Source organism: Dendropsophus ebraccatus, chromosome 15 (genome assembly GCF_027789765.1).
Source record: "Dendropsophus ebraccatus isolate aDenEbr1 chromosome 15, aDenEbr1.pat, whole genome shotgun sequence".
In the NCBI taxonomy this organism is placed as follows: Eukaryota; Metazoa; Chordata; class Amphibia; order Anura; family Hylidae; genus Dendropsophus; species Dendropsophus ebraccatus.
The window spans coordinates 69,414,122-69,429,567 of NC_091468.1; the positions used below are offsets into that span (position 1 = coordinate 69,414,122).

At 41.0% G+C, this 15,446-nt stretch overlaps 1 protein-coding gene across 5 annotated transcripts in view; it reads left to right on the forward strand.

Annotated features, from left to right (window-relative positions):
• The window catches only part of SMYD3 (SET and MYND domain containing 3), a 321,585-nt gene that overhangs the window by 254,464 nt on the left and 51,675 nt on the right, over positions 1-15,446 (forward strand). For 3 of the 5 annotated variants that reach the window (XR_011360226.1, XM_069954263.1, XM_069954262.1), the window contains exons 9-10: positions 4,517-4,607; positions 7,524-7,692. Coding sequence is in view for 4 of the 5 variants with exons in the window: in XM_069954263.1 (XP_069810364.1) it covers positions 4,517-4,607; positions 7,524-7,692 (260 nt within the window). In the remaining variant the exon portion in view is untranslated. The remainder of the gene's footprint in view (positions 1-4,516; positions 4,608-7,523; positions 7,693-15,446) is intronic. The other 2 variants (XM_069954265.1, XM_069954264.1) reach the window with 2 other exon arrangements.

A 15,446-nucleotide genomic window follows, 5' to 3' on the forward strand; every position in this document is an offset into this window, starting at 1 on the left:
CTGACCAAAGAATATAAAATAATTGCTGATCAATCCCTTTAAAGTGAATGTACTTTCAGGCCCGGGCTGAAGCACTGGAGGCGGGCCGACCCACCCTCAGTGGGGGGAAAACCCCGCCCCTCTATGATGCGGCTTTATTGATTCTAATGGAGCCGCATCATAGAGGGGCGGGGGTTGCTCCCACTGGGGGACGGTCGGCCCGCCTCCAGTGCTTCAGCTCGCGCCTGATGGTATATTTACTTTAAGGCATAACCAGTTCTGCTTTTATGTAACTTTTTTTTTTTTTTTTACAAAACAGTATAGAAAAAGGAACCCAAAATTGGGATTTATACTTTTATTCTCAGCTGGAATTTTATAGTGTCTTTTATAGTAGAAATGACCTATACGCTGCTTTAAAAGTGCTGTTAGACTAAGGCGGCTGCACACTGTGATCTTCACTCATTTTCCAAATTGAAGTGTTCTTTAACTGAACAAAAATCAGAAGACATTCATTTTGGGTAACTTTTTTTTTAGGACCATTGGAGTTAGCAGGCATAAAAGACGGATACAATCCATGTTCTAAAGACAGCAGTCACTTAAAGGGATAGTCCAGAGACTCAAAAATATAATTTTTTTTTCCTAGTACATTGTCTTAATGAATGTTTTATCACTTTGTAATGTAACTTCATTAAAATAAATGTATAGTTTATCTACCATTCAACTTCAATGAGGGGCAGCAGGCCCTTGTGTCTGAGCCCTGCAGTTCCCGATCCCCCCGCTCTGATCAAGTGCTGCCATACAGCACTATACACAGCAGGATCCTGTTTCTCCTGTGTACTGTACGGTCTTATATACAGCACCTGGGGAAAGCTGCCCGACACCATCACAGTGAGCTGCAGCCTCTCCACAGTGGTGATTGTTCTGCTTAGACAGACCTGCAGTTCCTGGTGGGCCCAGAGGCATGTGTCCTCCCTTACTGACGCCAATCAACAGAAGTTGAATGGTAGATTTATAAAGAAAACCAAAAAAACCCTACATATTTATTTTAATGAAGTTACATTACAAATTAATATAACTTTATTAAATCAATGTATTAGCAAAATAATAATAGAGATTGACTCTCTGTTATACCCCTTTAAATATAAGACAAAACGACAATTCGCGCAATGAACACTCCAGGATAATCGTTTCCTGTGACTATTCAGCACGATGCTTCTAAGTGACCACCTTCAATGTATTCTGGGCAGTTTATTTTTAGGCTATGTTCACACAACGTACGGACGATGGCCGTGGTTTGGTACTGAAAAACAACGGCCATTATACTGAGTGTCAAACAACGGCCATTGTTCCATTGAAAACGAGCAGAAATGATTGACTTGTCAGCTTTACAAAACAATGGCTGATGTTCAATACATTGTGTGAACAACGGCTGCTGTTTGTGTTAACTTCAATGCACATTGCATGACCGCTCTTGCCATAAAAAATATGTTGTGTGAACATAGCCCTAAGGGTAACTAACTTTTGGCCTGAAAAAGTCCTGTCGGTGGGCGGTTCTCTTATGGCACGAGCGGGTTAAGGAACTAACGGAAGCGCCATTGACTTCATTATTATACACTTACCATGCAGTCTACGGCGCATTCGTGAATTTCATGATTGACCCACAAGAGCAGGATAGCGCACCTACAGGAGATTTTCAGTGTGTCCTGCTGCGTTCCCGATTTACGCTTTAGGTATGATTTTACTTTCAGATTTTGACTCTGACATCAAATATGGGTGGAGATGACTTTTTGCAGTATTTGAAGTTATTAAACAATTATCAATTTATTTTTAATTATTTTAATAAACTTACACAGTTCTGCTTATTAACAGAATTATTCTGTATTTAAATACAGTGGTGCCTTGGATTACGAGCATAATTCGTTCCGGGATGGCGCTTGTAATCTAAATCCACTCTTAAACCAAAGCAAAATTTCACATAAAAAATCACTGAAATGCAGACAATTGGTTCCACACCCCAAAAATAATGATTTTATATTCTGAATAACATGTAAAACAAATGAAACAAAGATTTAGGAACAGCAGAATCTGTGATTATTATAAGTTATGGTACAGTATAGCAGCATGTGGTGTGTAATGTATAGTAACTGTATAACCCTGATAACACAGCAGCTGGATATGTGATATATAAGTTACTGTACAGTATAGCAGCATGTGGTATATAATGTATAGTAACTGTATAACCCTGATAACACTGCAGCTGGATATGTGATATATAAGTTACTGTACAGTATAGCAGCATGTGGTGTATAATGTATAGTAACTGTATAACCCTGATAACACAGCAGCTGGATATGTGATATATAAGTTACTGTACAGTATAGCAGCATGTGGTATATAATGTATAGTAACTGTATAACCCTGATAACACTGCAGCTGGATATGTGATATATAAGTTACTGTACAGTATAGCAGCATGTGGTGTATAATGTATAGTAACTGTATAACCCTGATAACACAGCAGCTGGATATGTGATATATAAGTTACTGTACAGTATAGCATCAGCATGTGGTGTATAATGTATAGTAACTGTATAACCCTGATAATACAGCAGCTGGATATGTGATATATAAGTTACTGTACAGTATAGCAGCATGCGGAGTATAATGTATAGTAACTGTATAACCCTGATAACACAGCAGCTGGATATGTGATATTATAAGTTACTGTACAGTATAGCAGCATGCGGAGTATAATGTATAGTAACTGTATAACCCTGATAACACAGCAGCTGGATATGTGATATATAAGTTACTGTACAGTATAGCAATCAGCATGTGGTATATAATGTATAGTAACTGTATAACCCTGATAACACTGCAGCTGGATATGTGATATATAAGTTACTGTACAGTATAGCATCAGCATGTGGTGTATAATGTATAGTAACTGTATAACCCTGATAACACAGCAGCAGTTTGTAGATACAGGATGGAAATGCAGATCCCCATAATGGAGAGGATGGGAAACACAAGGGCTGACAGAGACTGCAGGGAGCATGAAGGAATGAGCAGGACAGATATGGCCACAGTATAGCAGCACTCTCTGTCCAGGGAGAGAGGGGTTAAGGCTATGAAGAAATTACCCCCACAGTCCTGTCCCCTGATGTAAGCCCCAGCATGATGTGGATCTGCCATGATTTGGAAGGTGAGGGAGACTTCCTGGGTCAGAGTACAGTGCTGTAGACCCCGCTATGCAGGCCATGCCCCTCCCCCACTCCCCCTCCCACCCAGTACAGGGAGCTCTTACACCAAAGCAATGCTCTTAAACCAAGTCACTATTTTGAAAAACTGTGAGCTCTTAAACCAAAATGCTCTTAATCCAAGTTACTCTTAAACCAAGGTATCACTGTATACAGAATAATTACAATATACAGTGGTACCTTGGTTTGAGAGTAACTTGGTTTAAGAGCGTTTTGGTTTAAGAGCTCACAGTTTTTCAAAATTGTGACTTGGTGTAAGAGCATTGCTTTGGTGTAAGAGCTCCCTGTACTGTGGGGGAGGGGCATGGTCTGCATAGCGGGGTCTACAGCCCTGTACTCTGACCCAGGAAGTCTCCCTCAACTTCCAAATCATAGCAGATCCACTTCAGGCTGGGGCTTACATCAGGGGACAGGACTGTGGAGGTAATCTCTCCATAGCTGTAACCCCTCTCTCCCCGGACAGAGAGTGCTGCATGTATGTGCCCACATCTGTCCTGCTCATTCCTTCCTGCTCCCTGCAGTCTCTGTCAGTCCTTGTGTTTCCCATCCTCTCCATTACTGTACAGTAACTTATATATCACATATTCTGCTGTTTCTGAATGTTTCATCTGTTTTACATGTTATTCAGGATAGTAAATCATTATTTTGGGGTGTGGAACCAATTGTCTGGATATAAGTGATTTCTTATGGGAAAATTTACTTTAGTATAAGAGTCGATTTGGATTACAAGCGCGGTCCTGCAACGAATTATGCTCTAAATCCAAGGCACCACTGTGTGTATATATGTGTGTGTGTATGTATGTATATATATATATATATATATATATATATATATATATATATATATATATAGCAATTAAACATTTTGTAATTATTCTGTATGTATATTATGTATATTGTAAATATTTTGTAATTATTCTGTGTGTATAAATATACATATATATATATATGTATAGTAATTATTCAGTATTTAAACATTTTGTTATTCTGTATATATAGTGTAAATATTTTGTAATTTTCAGTATTTGAATATTTTGTAATTATTCTGTATTTAAATATTTTATTCTGTTATTTATTCCGTGAAGCTCGCAGATCGCTGCATATTGGATACATTGGATGGGGGTTGGCATGTGAGCTCTTTCATGTTGTTGGATAGTAAGAGAACGTGTTCTATCTCTTCGCTCCCATAGGACTAATGTAAATACTCAGAGCGTGTTGGAAACTCTTTCAGCCATTGCCAATAAATGTACATTTTCTTTTGTTTGTTTGTGCTGTAGCAGGATGAAGACATGCTGGCTGGGGGTGAGGAGGCCTCAAGAGAACTGGAACATTCACTTGTGAGGCTGGAAGAGCTGCGCTCCCACAACAGTATCCTTTCCTTTATGGAAGAACTGGAGATCAGCCATCTTGGTGACAGTTTGAGTTTTTGTAAAACCAAATCTATCACATTGGCGCTCACTTACACCAAGTCATCAGGCCGTAAAATAGGGCCCCTAAGGCTTCACATGTCCATAATGTGGCCTGTAATTGTGGACTGGACTACGAATGTGTATTCATAGTTACCCGCGATGCACCGACCTCTACATAGGTTGATACAGGACCTGTCCATTAAAATCAATGGGTCCACAGTGCAGTCCGCAATTGCAGGTCACATAACGAATGTTTGAATGAGACCTGAGAAATTTCAATAGACTTGAAATTTTTGCTTTTTTTTTACTTTTTTTCAGCAGGACCATCCATCAATTTTGATCATGTTAGAGGTTCTTTCTGTCTTTTCATATATGTAATATATTAACTAGTTTGTAAAATTCATTTGAATTGAAGGGGTACTGTGAGGAAATTTTTTTTTCTTTCAAATTAACTGGTATCTCAAAGTCATATAGTTTTGTAATTTACTTCTATTTAAAAATCTCCAGTCTCCCAGTACTTATCAGCTGCTGTATGTCCTGCAGGAAGTGGTGTATTCTCTCCAGTCTGACACAGTGCTCTCTGCTGCCACCTCTGTCCATGTCAGCTTCTGTCCAGAGTTGTAGAAAAGCCCCATAGAAAACCTCTTCCACTCTGGACAATTCCTGACATGGACAGAGGTGGCAGCAGAGAGCAGTGTGTCAGACTAGGAAGAATTCACCACTTCCTGCAGAACATACAGCAGCTGATAAGTATGGGAACACTTAATTATCTTTTTTAATTAAAGTAAATTACAAATCTGTATAACTTTCTGAAACCAGTTGATGTAAAAAGAAAAGGTTTTTCACCAGAGTTTGCCCTTAAAACATACTATATTGGACAAACTAGTATTCCTCCTTGAAAGCCTATCTGATCTATCACAAAAACGCTGTTGATTTGGAGATTTCTATGTAGCCGTCAGTAACAATGAGGTACAATCATTATAACAGTACTAGGATATAAATGTGTAGACCAGGGGCGTAACTAGACATGGCTGGGCCCCATAGCAAACTTTTGATTGGGCCCCCCCCCCCCCCCGACTGACCACTAAACGGTCAATTGAAGTCATAACTACATAACTGCTAGCTCTGGTCAGGAGTGCTTGCAGTTAAAGGGACATTTGCAAAACCCAGGAGACCAGCAGGGCCACCCGATGCTGCAAATGATGACGGCTCAGGGGCCCAGTGTATTGCAAGCAGGCCATGGGGCCCCCTGATGCGGCGGGCCCCATAGCAGCCGCTATGGCTGCTATAGTGGTAGTTACGCCCCTGGTGTAGACCCTGTATACAAATGAGATTCCATTAGAGACGTTCACTGACTAATCTCCACCCTGGCATTTACACTATTAACCCCTTCCTGCAAGCTGGATAGACTCGCCAGCATCCATGGCATCCCGATATACATGTAATTCACAGTAATTGCCGGGATTTATACGGTTTGCTAACAGGGACCTCCTCATAGATTGACAATCAGTTGGGTGACGATTGTCTGTGTGACGGGTATCTCATTAAATGAGAATTATTTTCTTATACGCTAAAATAGTTCCAGCAATTCTAAAGGCATTTATAGAGCAGTAGTTTTATGTGTTGTCTTAGGGGGTTTTTGTTTTGCGCCAAAAATTGCAGATTATAGCTGTCAAATATTATTTATGTAAGCTCGGATTATAAAGCAAAATTCCAGCCTTAGGGAACAAAGAGCATTCGGCTTTATCCTCTTTGTCATTTAACATCTGCAGTGAGAGTGACCTGACGTCGAGGTGACACCTGCCGCACCATCACCATCCAGAGTGCCCCCTCCTCTAGCTGCCGGGGACTGGTAATCCCTGAGCCCAGGGGGACTCAGCTGTAATAGTACTATACAATGAGAGCGCCTGCAGATAACCATCCCACCGACACTCTGCTCATATCCAACCGGGAACACTTTTCCATTCTAGATAACGTAAGAAATGCTGGGATGTCTATGGGGAACTATTGACATTAAAATGAGTATTTAAAGTGGTTATCCAGCATTAGAAAAACATGGCCACTTTCTTCCAGAGACTGCACCATTCTTATCTCCAGTTTGGGTGTAAATCAGTTCCATTGAAGTGAATGGGGCTTAATGTTTTTTTTTTTTTCAAATCCACTGGTTATCCCCAGTTATATAGATTTGTAAATTACTTCTATTAAATCATCTCCAGTCTTCCAGTACTTATCAGCTGCTGTATGTCCTGCAGGAAGCGGTGTATTCTCTACAGTCTGGCACAGTGCTCTCTGCTGCCACCTGTGTCCATGTCAGGAACTGTCCAGAGCACCAGCAAATCCCCATAGAAATCCTCTCCTGCTCTGGACAGTTCCTGATATGGACAGAGGTGGCAGCAGAAAGGATAGACTGGAAAGAATACACCACTTCCTGCAGGACATGCAGAAGTTGAGAAATACTGGAAGACTTGACATTTTTAAATAGAAGTAAATTACAAATCTGTGAGAAAATAATGAACAAGTGTACTCGCCAGTCCCCGTGCCTCCGTTGCACCACCCCCGGGTCCCATTTTCAACAGCTGGTTGTCGTCTTTTGCTTGAAACCAGGTACGTCACATACCCGGCTCTTCCAGCTGCAACATCACAGCCCGGTGTCCATCCCCAGTCACTGATTGGCTTAGCGGGCAATCAGTCAGTTGGGGACGATGTGGCCGTGCATCTCCCAGCTGCTGTGAGAAGGACCCCAGAGTGTCTCTTCGAGGCACAAGAACCGGTGAGTTTACTTGTTTGTTATTTTCTCTCCCCTCCCCCAAACCTTCTATTTATAGTTTTCATGGGACTTCTCCTTTACGATAATATTTTCCTCAATGAAAACCAGATTTTACAGAAGCCTTGGACCTATGTAAGAAGCTGATGAGCAGGAGCCTGCTGCCAAATAAGAATATACATCAGCTCAAGGCTCTGGATTTTGCTATGGATCTCTGCATTACTCTTGAACGATGGGAGGAGGCCCTGCAGTATGCTTTACAAACCTTAGAACCCTACAGGTAAGTGGATACAGTTATAACATAATGTAAATTAAATAGTGAACATCCACTGTTCTTCATTGTTAGCTATGTGATACGGTATATGTGTGCTGTGGCCCCACATTAGTCATATAATTATTCTGCCCCTAGCACAGTAAATACAGTTCTTTACAGCAGACTCATTCTTCTAGCTGTTTTCTCTAAGGAAGTAGTTTCGGTACTTTTAAACTAGTAATTACTTTTCTGGTCCAACCTCAAAGGGGTATTTAAAGTCTTCGAGTACTTATCAGCTGCTTAATGTCCTGCATGAAGTGGCATACTCTTTCCAGTCTGGGGAGCAAGAGAGGGTTTTTTATGGGCATTTGCTACTGCTCTGCTCTGTTCCTGACATGGACAGAGGTGGCAGCAGAGAGCACTGTGTCAGGCTGGAAAGAATACACTACTTCCTGCAGGACTTACAGCAGCTGAGAAGTACAGGATTTTTTTTTAATAGAAGTAAATTACAAATCTCTAGCTACCGCACTGGGCATCATCCAGTATAAGGCAAGTCATGGCCATTAAAGGCTTTACATCAGGGATGGGGAACCTCCGGCCCTCCAGTTGTTGCAAAACTACAATTCCCATCATGCCTGGACAGCCAAAGCTAAAGCTTTGGCTGTCCAGGCATGATGGGAATTGTAGTTTTGCAACAGCTGAAGGGCCGGAGGTTCCCCATCCCTGCTTTACATACACAGTCATATGAAAAATCTGAGACGCTGTTCTGCTTATATTTCTTGAAAGGGTTAAAAGTGATGATATAACTTATTCTGCAGTACTGTACACCACATTAAAAGGTTCAGCAACTGATAGCAACTTGTAGACTAAGGAGCCTTTACACATTGCGAGCGCAGTCCGTATATATGGAAGATGTGCTCCGGAACAGAATGCTGAGCTATGATAGGGAATCATGAGGCCCGGAGTTCCGTGATTCCGATCCGTAGAACATCTTCCGTGCCCGGACTGTATTTACGGAACGCATAAACGCTCCCACATTACTGAGAAGCCTACAATGTAGAAAGCACAGAATAGAAATAGGAGAATATTTAGCTTTATAGAGTTTCACTTACTCCTCCACCTCTACAGTCAGGAGATTGCCTCTGGTGCTGCATGGAAATCCTCCTCCATCATCCGCAGAAGCATAAAACCCTTAATGACTGTAACGCCTCCGTATTAATTACTCATAAAAATTATATTGTTTAATTTATTCATTGTTTGTTGGTTCTGTGTAACACATCGAATCATCTTCATAGCCGATTCATTCTGCCATTGTCTGTTTTTTTGTGAGCATGGACTGACTGAATGAATGAATCAACGTATGGCAGCCTTTTTCTTTTTTTTTACACACTCAGGCCATGTTCACACAGTGTATTTTTTCAAGAAATAACAGCTGTTGTTGCAGTTTGCAACACCAACCAGTATTTATTGAAAATGTCTAATGACATTGTGTTCTATGGAATGCCAGACGAATTGTATATACACTGTATACACTCCAGCCTGGATTCCATGTGGCCGCACTCAAAACTGACATGTCAGTTTTGTGCGGCCACTATGCATTGAATAGTGGCCGCACAAAACTGACAGTGCAGACAATATAAAGTTCTGCTCCAGCCGCACGTTACATTGTCTGCAATGGTTAATTGTAAAGCTGGCACACCCGAATGTACACCCGAATTTGCCACATTCCAATTCAAAAGTTACGTTTAAAGTGAAGTTCATCCAGCCGGTTCTGCAGTACTGGCCGGGTCGAACTTCACAGACAAAGGGCAATTGGTCCACCTGACCTAGAATAATGTATCAACAGCCATTATTGCACTGACTGGCGGCCAAACTGCAAAAAAATGGACATTATTTAAAAAAATTATAAACTCACAAGAAAAGAACGCCCTGGGAACATAGCCTTTATATGATTAAAACCTGAATGAATAGTTATGGCATAGAGTCACAGTGTATAAGAAATGACAAGCGCATTAAGCCGCTCACCTCACTCATCACTTCTCATTTCCTTATGGCCTGAGGAGAAATGCCGTCCGTTTTACATCATTCTATATATTCTGCATATCAGGCTTTTTATTATACGAGCCAGTTGACAGATAAATGGGAACTTCTCAATTTACATTCATACTGTACATTGCATTACGTGTCCAGCTAATTGTTCAGGTTTGGGTGGTTGCTCCAAACTAGTCACATAGATGCTCTGCTGACTGTATAAGGGATTACAATTTATTTTATTAATTATTTTATTTTATTAATGTAGGTAAACATTAGATCAGAACATATGTGTATTCTGTTACTTCACTGTGTGGTCTACAAGAAAGAAATAAGTGTCACTGTCATTTAACAAAATTTTGACCTGTCATAGAGACATTTTAAAACTTTTGGTTGGGATCTGGATTTTTAGACCCTCATTAATCTCCAGAATGAGTAAAGAGAAGTGCTAGGGGCTTCCCTCCCCATCTCTCTCCTTGCTGTAGGATTAGATGAAAAGTCATTAGATAAGCTCTTCTCCCCATTCATTTTAGCAATCGGTCTGAACACCCAGACTCTGACCAATCAAAATTTTTACTTGTCTTTATGACAAGTCAAAATGTTTTTAAATTACAGCTCTAACAATAAAAAAAAATAATTCTTACATTTGTTTAATCTTTCTAACTATAAATGCATAATTTATTAGGTTGAGAAAGACAGGAGTCCATCAAGTTCAACCTACAGAAACCTACTGTGTTTGATTTGATGGACTGAACTTGATAATTGGGAATCCTGCCAGAGCTGTGGGGGACATGTCAGTAATGTATACTTACCTGTCCCGCTCCCCCACAGCTTGCTGATCTCAGACTGCCCGTTCTCCTCTGCTGTCAGTGTTTTGGAAAGATCCAGTGACGTGCCGCAACCTCTGGAAGTGGACGATCAGCATAGATTCTATACTGTCTACACTGTCCAGACATGTCTGGAGGAAGCTGCACTTCACCGGATGTCTCCAAGACACTGACAGTGGAGGAGAACAGGCAGCTCCGCCAGCTGTGGGGGAGTGAGACAGTTAAGTATACTTTACTGACAGGTCACCCACTGCACTCCGACCGGATGCCCAATTATTAGTTTATCTTGACAACCTCTTCAAATAATGAGGAGAGAAAGTGGGAAGGAGGAAGGGAGGGAATGAGAGGCAATTTCTAAATTGTTTAACGGGGTTGTCAGGATAAATTGATGATTGGGCATGTGGCCTGGGTGATGGGGGACCTGTCAGTAATAAATACTTACCTGTCCCACTCCGCCACAGCTGTCGGATCTTGAGCCACCCATCTTCCTCCACTGTCAGTGTTTGGGAAACATTAATTGACCTGCCACTTCCTCCAGACATGGCTGGACAGCATAGACAGTATAGAATCAATGCTGATCGTCCATTTCCAGTGGGAGCTGTCACGTCACCGGATGTTTCTAAAACACGAACAACACTGGTGAATGGGTAATCTGAGATCAGCCAGTTGTGGGATGGTGGGACAGGTAAGTATACATTACTGACAGGTCCCCCATTGCCCACCAGGATGCCCAATTATCAATTTATCCCTACAACTCCTTTAAATAATGGATAAATTGCCTCTCATTCCCTCCCTTCATCCTTCCTCTCCTAATCTTTTCCCCTTCTTCTTCTTTTTTTTTTATTTCGGGCATGTATTTACATTATTAACACTACTTGTTCTGGTTGCTACCCCGTTTCCCTGAAAATAAGCCATTCCCAGGGTTATGTCTGGTTATGGTGGTTTGTGATGACAACTACTGTACAGTATATAATAAATGTTTGTTGTTTTTTTTATAATAATAATCATGGAAAAATAAAACACTCCCTGAAAATAAGACATGGCGCATGTTTGGGAACAAAAATGAATATCGTCGTATTTTCAGGGAAACGCGGTATGTACAGTTGGTGAGGCCTAATAGTATACGGGTCCATTGTTATGTGTAGACGGTGAACAGCTGGCAATCCGCGTTATTTTGTATATTACCTGAGCTGTCTTCATACCTGTTAGCGGTGATGTTCCCATGATATGGACCAATAGTTGTGCATTGCGTCTTCACTGTAATTTGGCTACGTTTCTTCCTTACTTTACTGCTTTACTGCTGTTATGTATAAAACCTTTAAAAAATATATATTGAACCATAAATAATGGATAAAAGTAGAACTAGAAGCCCCAGCAGTTATTCCATAATACCAATCTTAGGTTTTGTATGTTGTAAGGGTTCAGCATTCAGTATATGCCACATTTTACAGCACAGTATTAGGCTGGGTTCACACACAGTATATTTCAGGCAGTATTTGGTCCTCATGTCAGGTCCTCATAGCAACCAAAACCAGGAGTGGATTGAAAGCACAGAAAGGCTATGTTCACATAATGTTGTAATTGAGTGGATGGCCGTCATTTAATGGCAAATATTTGCTGTTATCTTAAAACAACGGCTGTTATATTGAAATAATGGCCGTTATTTACCATTATATGGCGGCCATCCACTCAATTTCACCATTGTGTGAACAGAGCCTTTCTGTGTTTTTAACCCACTCCTGGTTTTTGTTGCTATGAGGACCTGACATGAGGACCAAATACTGCCTGAAATATACTGTGTGTGGACCAACTCTCATTGTATTTTTTGGGTCCATTATAATTTATATAACATATATGGCAAATGTACACTACAAATGCAGTATATACAATAACAGGTCCAATATGACCGGAATTGCATTCTTGGGAGCGGCCAAATGATCTTACCCCAGTGCAATAAGTCTGTTACATAGAATACTGCACAATGTGTCCCCCCCCCCCCCCCCATTGTTCTTTTTTTTTTTTTTTTTTTCATCTCTAGGAATATTCTTGATCATTGTAAGATTCATTGTTATTAATAATACACGTAGTAAAGAACACTTGGTTAATACGGTATCCGTATACAAGAGCAATTCAAGGTCATTGTCGCAGCTTTTGCAGTTAGGCATTAGTGATGCAAACATGAAGGATTAGGAAGAGGAAGATCAATAACTGTAAAGGGTTCATTAAAAATAAAATATGTGATGACTAAAAGTAAAATAAAAGGCAGCCAGCGCTATAAAGAGGTATTAATTATTATTGGTGTCTGCATTCGTTTCCAGGCTCACTATAAATTACAGTCTGCTGTCTAAGGGAATAGCACCAAAGCCTTTCTTCGAGGACTACAAAGGCTTTGTTCTATGAGAATACTGTAGGCTTGATTACATAGTGTAGGTTGCTGGATAAATACAGTAGCGTAGACTACACCCTTCCCTTGATATGGTTTTAACCTCGGTAATGTGTCATGTCTCCTTCGTATTAAAGGGTAATTCATAAGATATAGGCAATTAAAAAACAAAACACTTTCTCTATTTCTTTAAAAGCATCCAACCTCATATGTCGGCTTTAGGCCACGTTCACACACTGTATTTTTACAATAAACAATGGCCGCTGTTTATTGACAGTGTGCGATTACATTGTAGTGTATAGAACATTGGCTGTAGTGTATACACTCCGTATACACTATGGCTGGTGTTCCATGCGGCCGCACAGAAAAGCTGTAATTTCTTACAAATTTCTTACCTTACAAAAAAGTCTGTGTTCCAATGTTAAGTATGTCTCCCGTCTCCCGGCCATACTTTACATTGTGCTCTATGGCTAATTGAATTGCAGGCATACCCGAATGTGCTGGCATTCCATGTGCCGATTGAACATCTGAGACATCGGCCGTTGTTTGACACACCAAACAATGGCCGATGTTCATACCATGTGTTAACATGGCCTTAAAGGGGAACTATCAGCAGGTTAGATTAATCCCTGCTAATATCTTCCTCCTCAGCATCCCAGGCGCTATAAGGACTATGTGTCTTACCTTCCTCCTTAGCGCCAGTCCCATGCTGTTAGTCGGCCTAATCTTTATCCAGGAGCACTGTTAGGAGACCGGGAGCATTGCCCCGTCCCCACAGCATCATCCAGCACGCCGTTCCCACGTTGTTTATAGTCTAATCCATAGCCCGGTTATTACTGTTTCAAAGTGTCTTGGAGGTGTGGTTAGAGCACTAAAGTGTATTGTAGTGCCCTGGCCACGCCTCTATGACATTTTAGAGCTGCAATACAAAGCAATTTAAGGTAATTTCAGCTTTGGACATAAGCAGTAGGGATGGTCCGAACCGAGTTCGGTTCGGGTTCGTACGAACCCGAACCCTCGGTTATGATTCCCGCTGTCTGCCTGCTCCGTGGAGCAGGCGGATCCAGCGGGAGGACCGCCTGGAAAACTGGGATACAGCCATAGCCATAGGCTGTATCCCAGTTTTCCAGGCGTTACTCCCGCTGTATCCGCCCGCTCCACGGAGCGGGCAGACAGCGGGAGTCTGCTGCCGAGCATTCAGTTTCATACGAACCCGAACCTCGGCAGGTTCGGACCATCCCTAATAAGCAGTATATAACCAGTTTTGGGATATCTTTTCTGGCCGACAGTTTCCCTAGGTATCTGTCACTAGGTATATGGCGCCTTAAATGAGGGCAGCATAAACTAGTGACAGAAATGCTGAACAGATCAGTTTATTACTTACATCATTCTATTCAGTCGTTCTCCTAATATGCAGGAGAATAGGATTGTTGCCACACCCCTACCCTCCAGCTGCTGATTGACAGGTGACTGACTATACACAGCATGGATAGATAACAGCCAATCAGCAGCTGGTGGGCAGATTTTTCTGCTTCTCATGAATATCCAGGAGTAGTGAGCTCATGCACATAATGGAGATGACTACTTATTGTCCATGTTATTCAGGAGGAGATCTCTGGATCAGCTGCACAGAACAATGTAAGTGATCCATCATTCTGTTCAGCTTCTCTGTCACTGGTTTATGCCACCCTGAGATAGAACATCATATACCTACTGACAGAGTCTCTTTAAGGTTGATAAATACCGGAAAATAACCGTACCTTGATAAACTTTGTTCATAAAGAGATAAGGAGATTTTTTTTCCCCCCACTTTTTTTTCCTTTTTATTACTGCAGCTCCAGCATAACATTATCCTAACATAATTTTTTTCTCATACTTCTCACTTAAAAGGGTGGAATAAAACAGCATTAGTGAGTGCCCATTGGGCTCTATTAAAAAAGGTCATCTTAAAGTTAACTCATCTATATGTAAAATAACTAAAAAATATATAGTATAAGAAAAGAAGTCTGCCTATTCATATGGTGTAAAGAACCCAGAAGTAGAGCTCACAGAGAGTGATATAAAAGAAGAAGAGGCAAAGCATATTACTAATGCAGCTAAAGTACAAAAGGGAGAAGGAAACAGACAAATCTGTGATTGAAGGGAATGTAAAGGGAAATAAAACCTTTTTTGGGTATATTAATGCCAGAAAGAAGATAATCTGTGGTGGGATTACAAAAAATAGTTTGAGTATATCTATATTGATGGGGGGAAAAGGCCATAGCCTGAAACCATGTTTTCCCGGGCTCCCAAGGGCGGCATCCAACTTCTTCAGCTACCGGTAATCAAATGCTGAGTTTAGACTTGGAGGAATACGCTCGGACTTTACTCATCTCTCGTATCAACCAAGAGAAGCAATATAAGGAATCCACAGTTCCATAAAACTCCCAAACTTTAGTGCCATGATTAAGGGGGCTCCCTGCAATAGGTCAGCGTGATTTTAACTGTTTGTCAAGACTTTTAAAATGTCCCAATAAAGTTTGGAAGTTTTATGAAGCTGT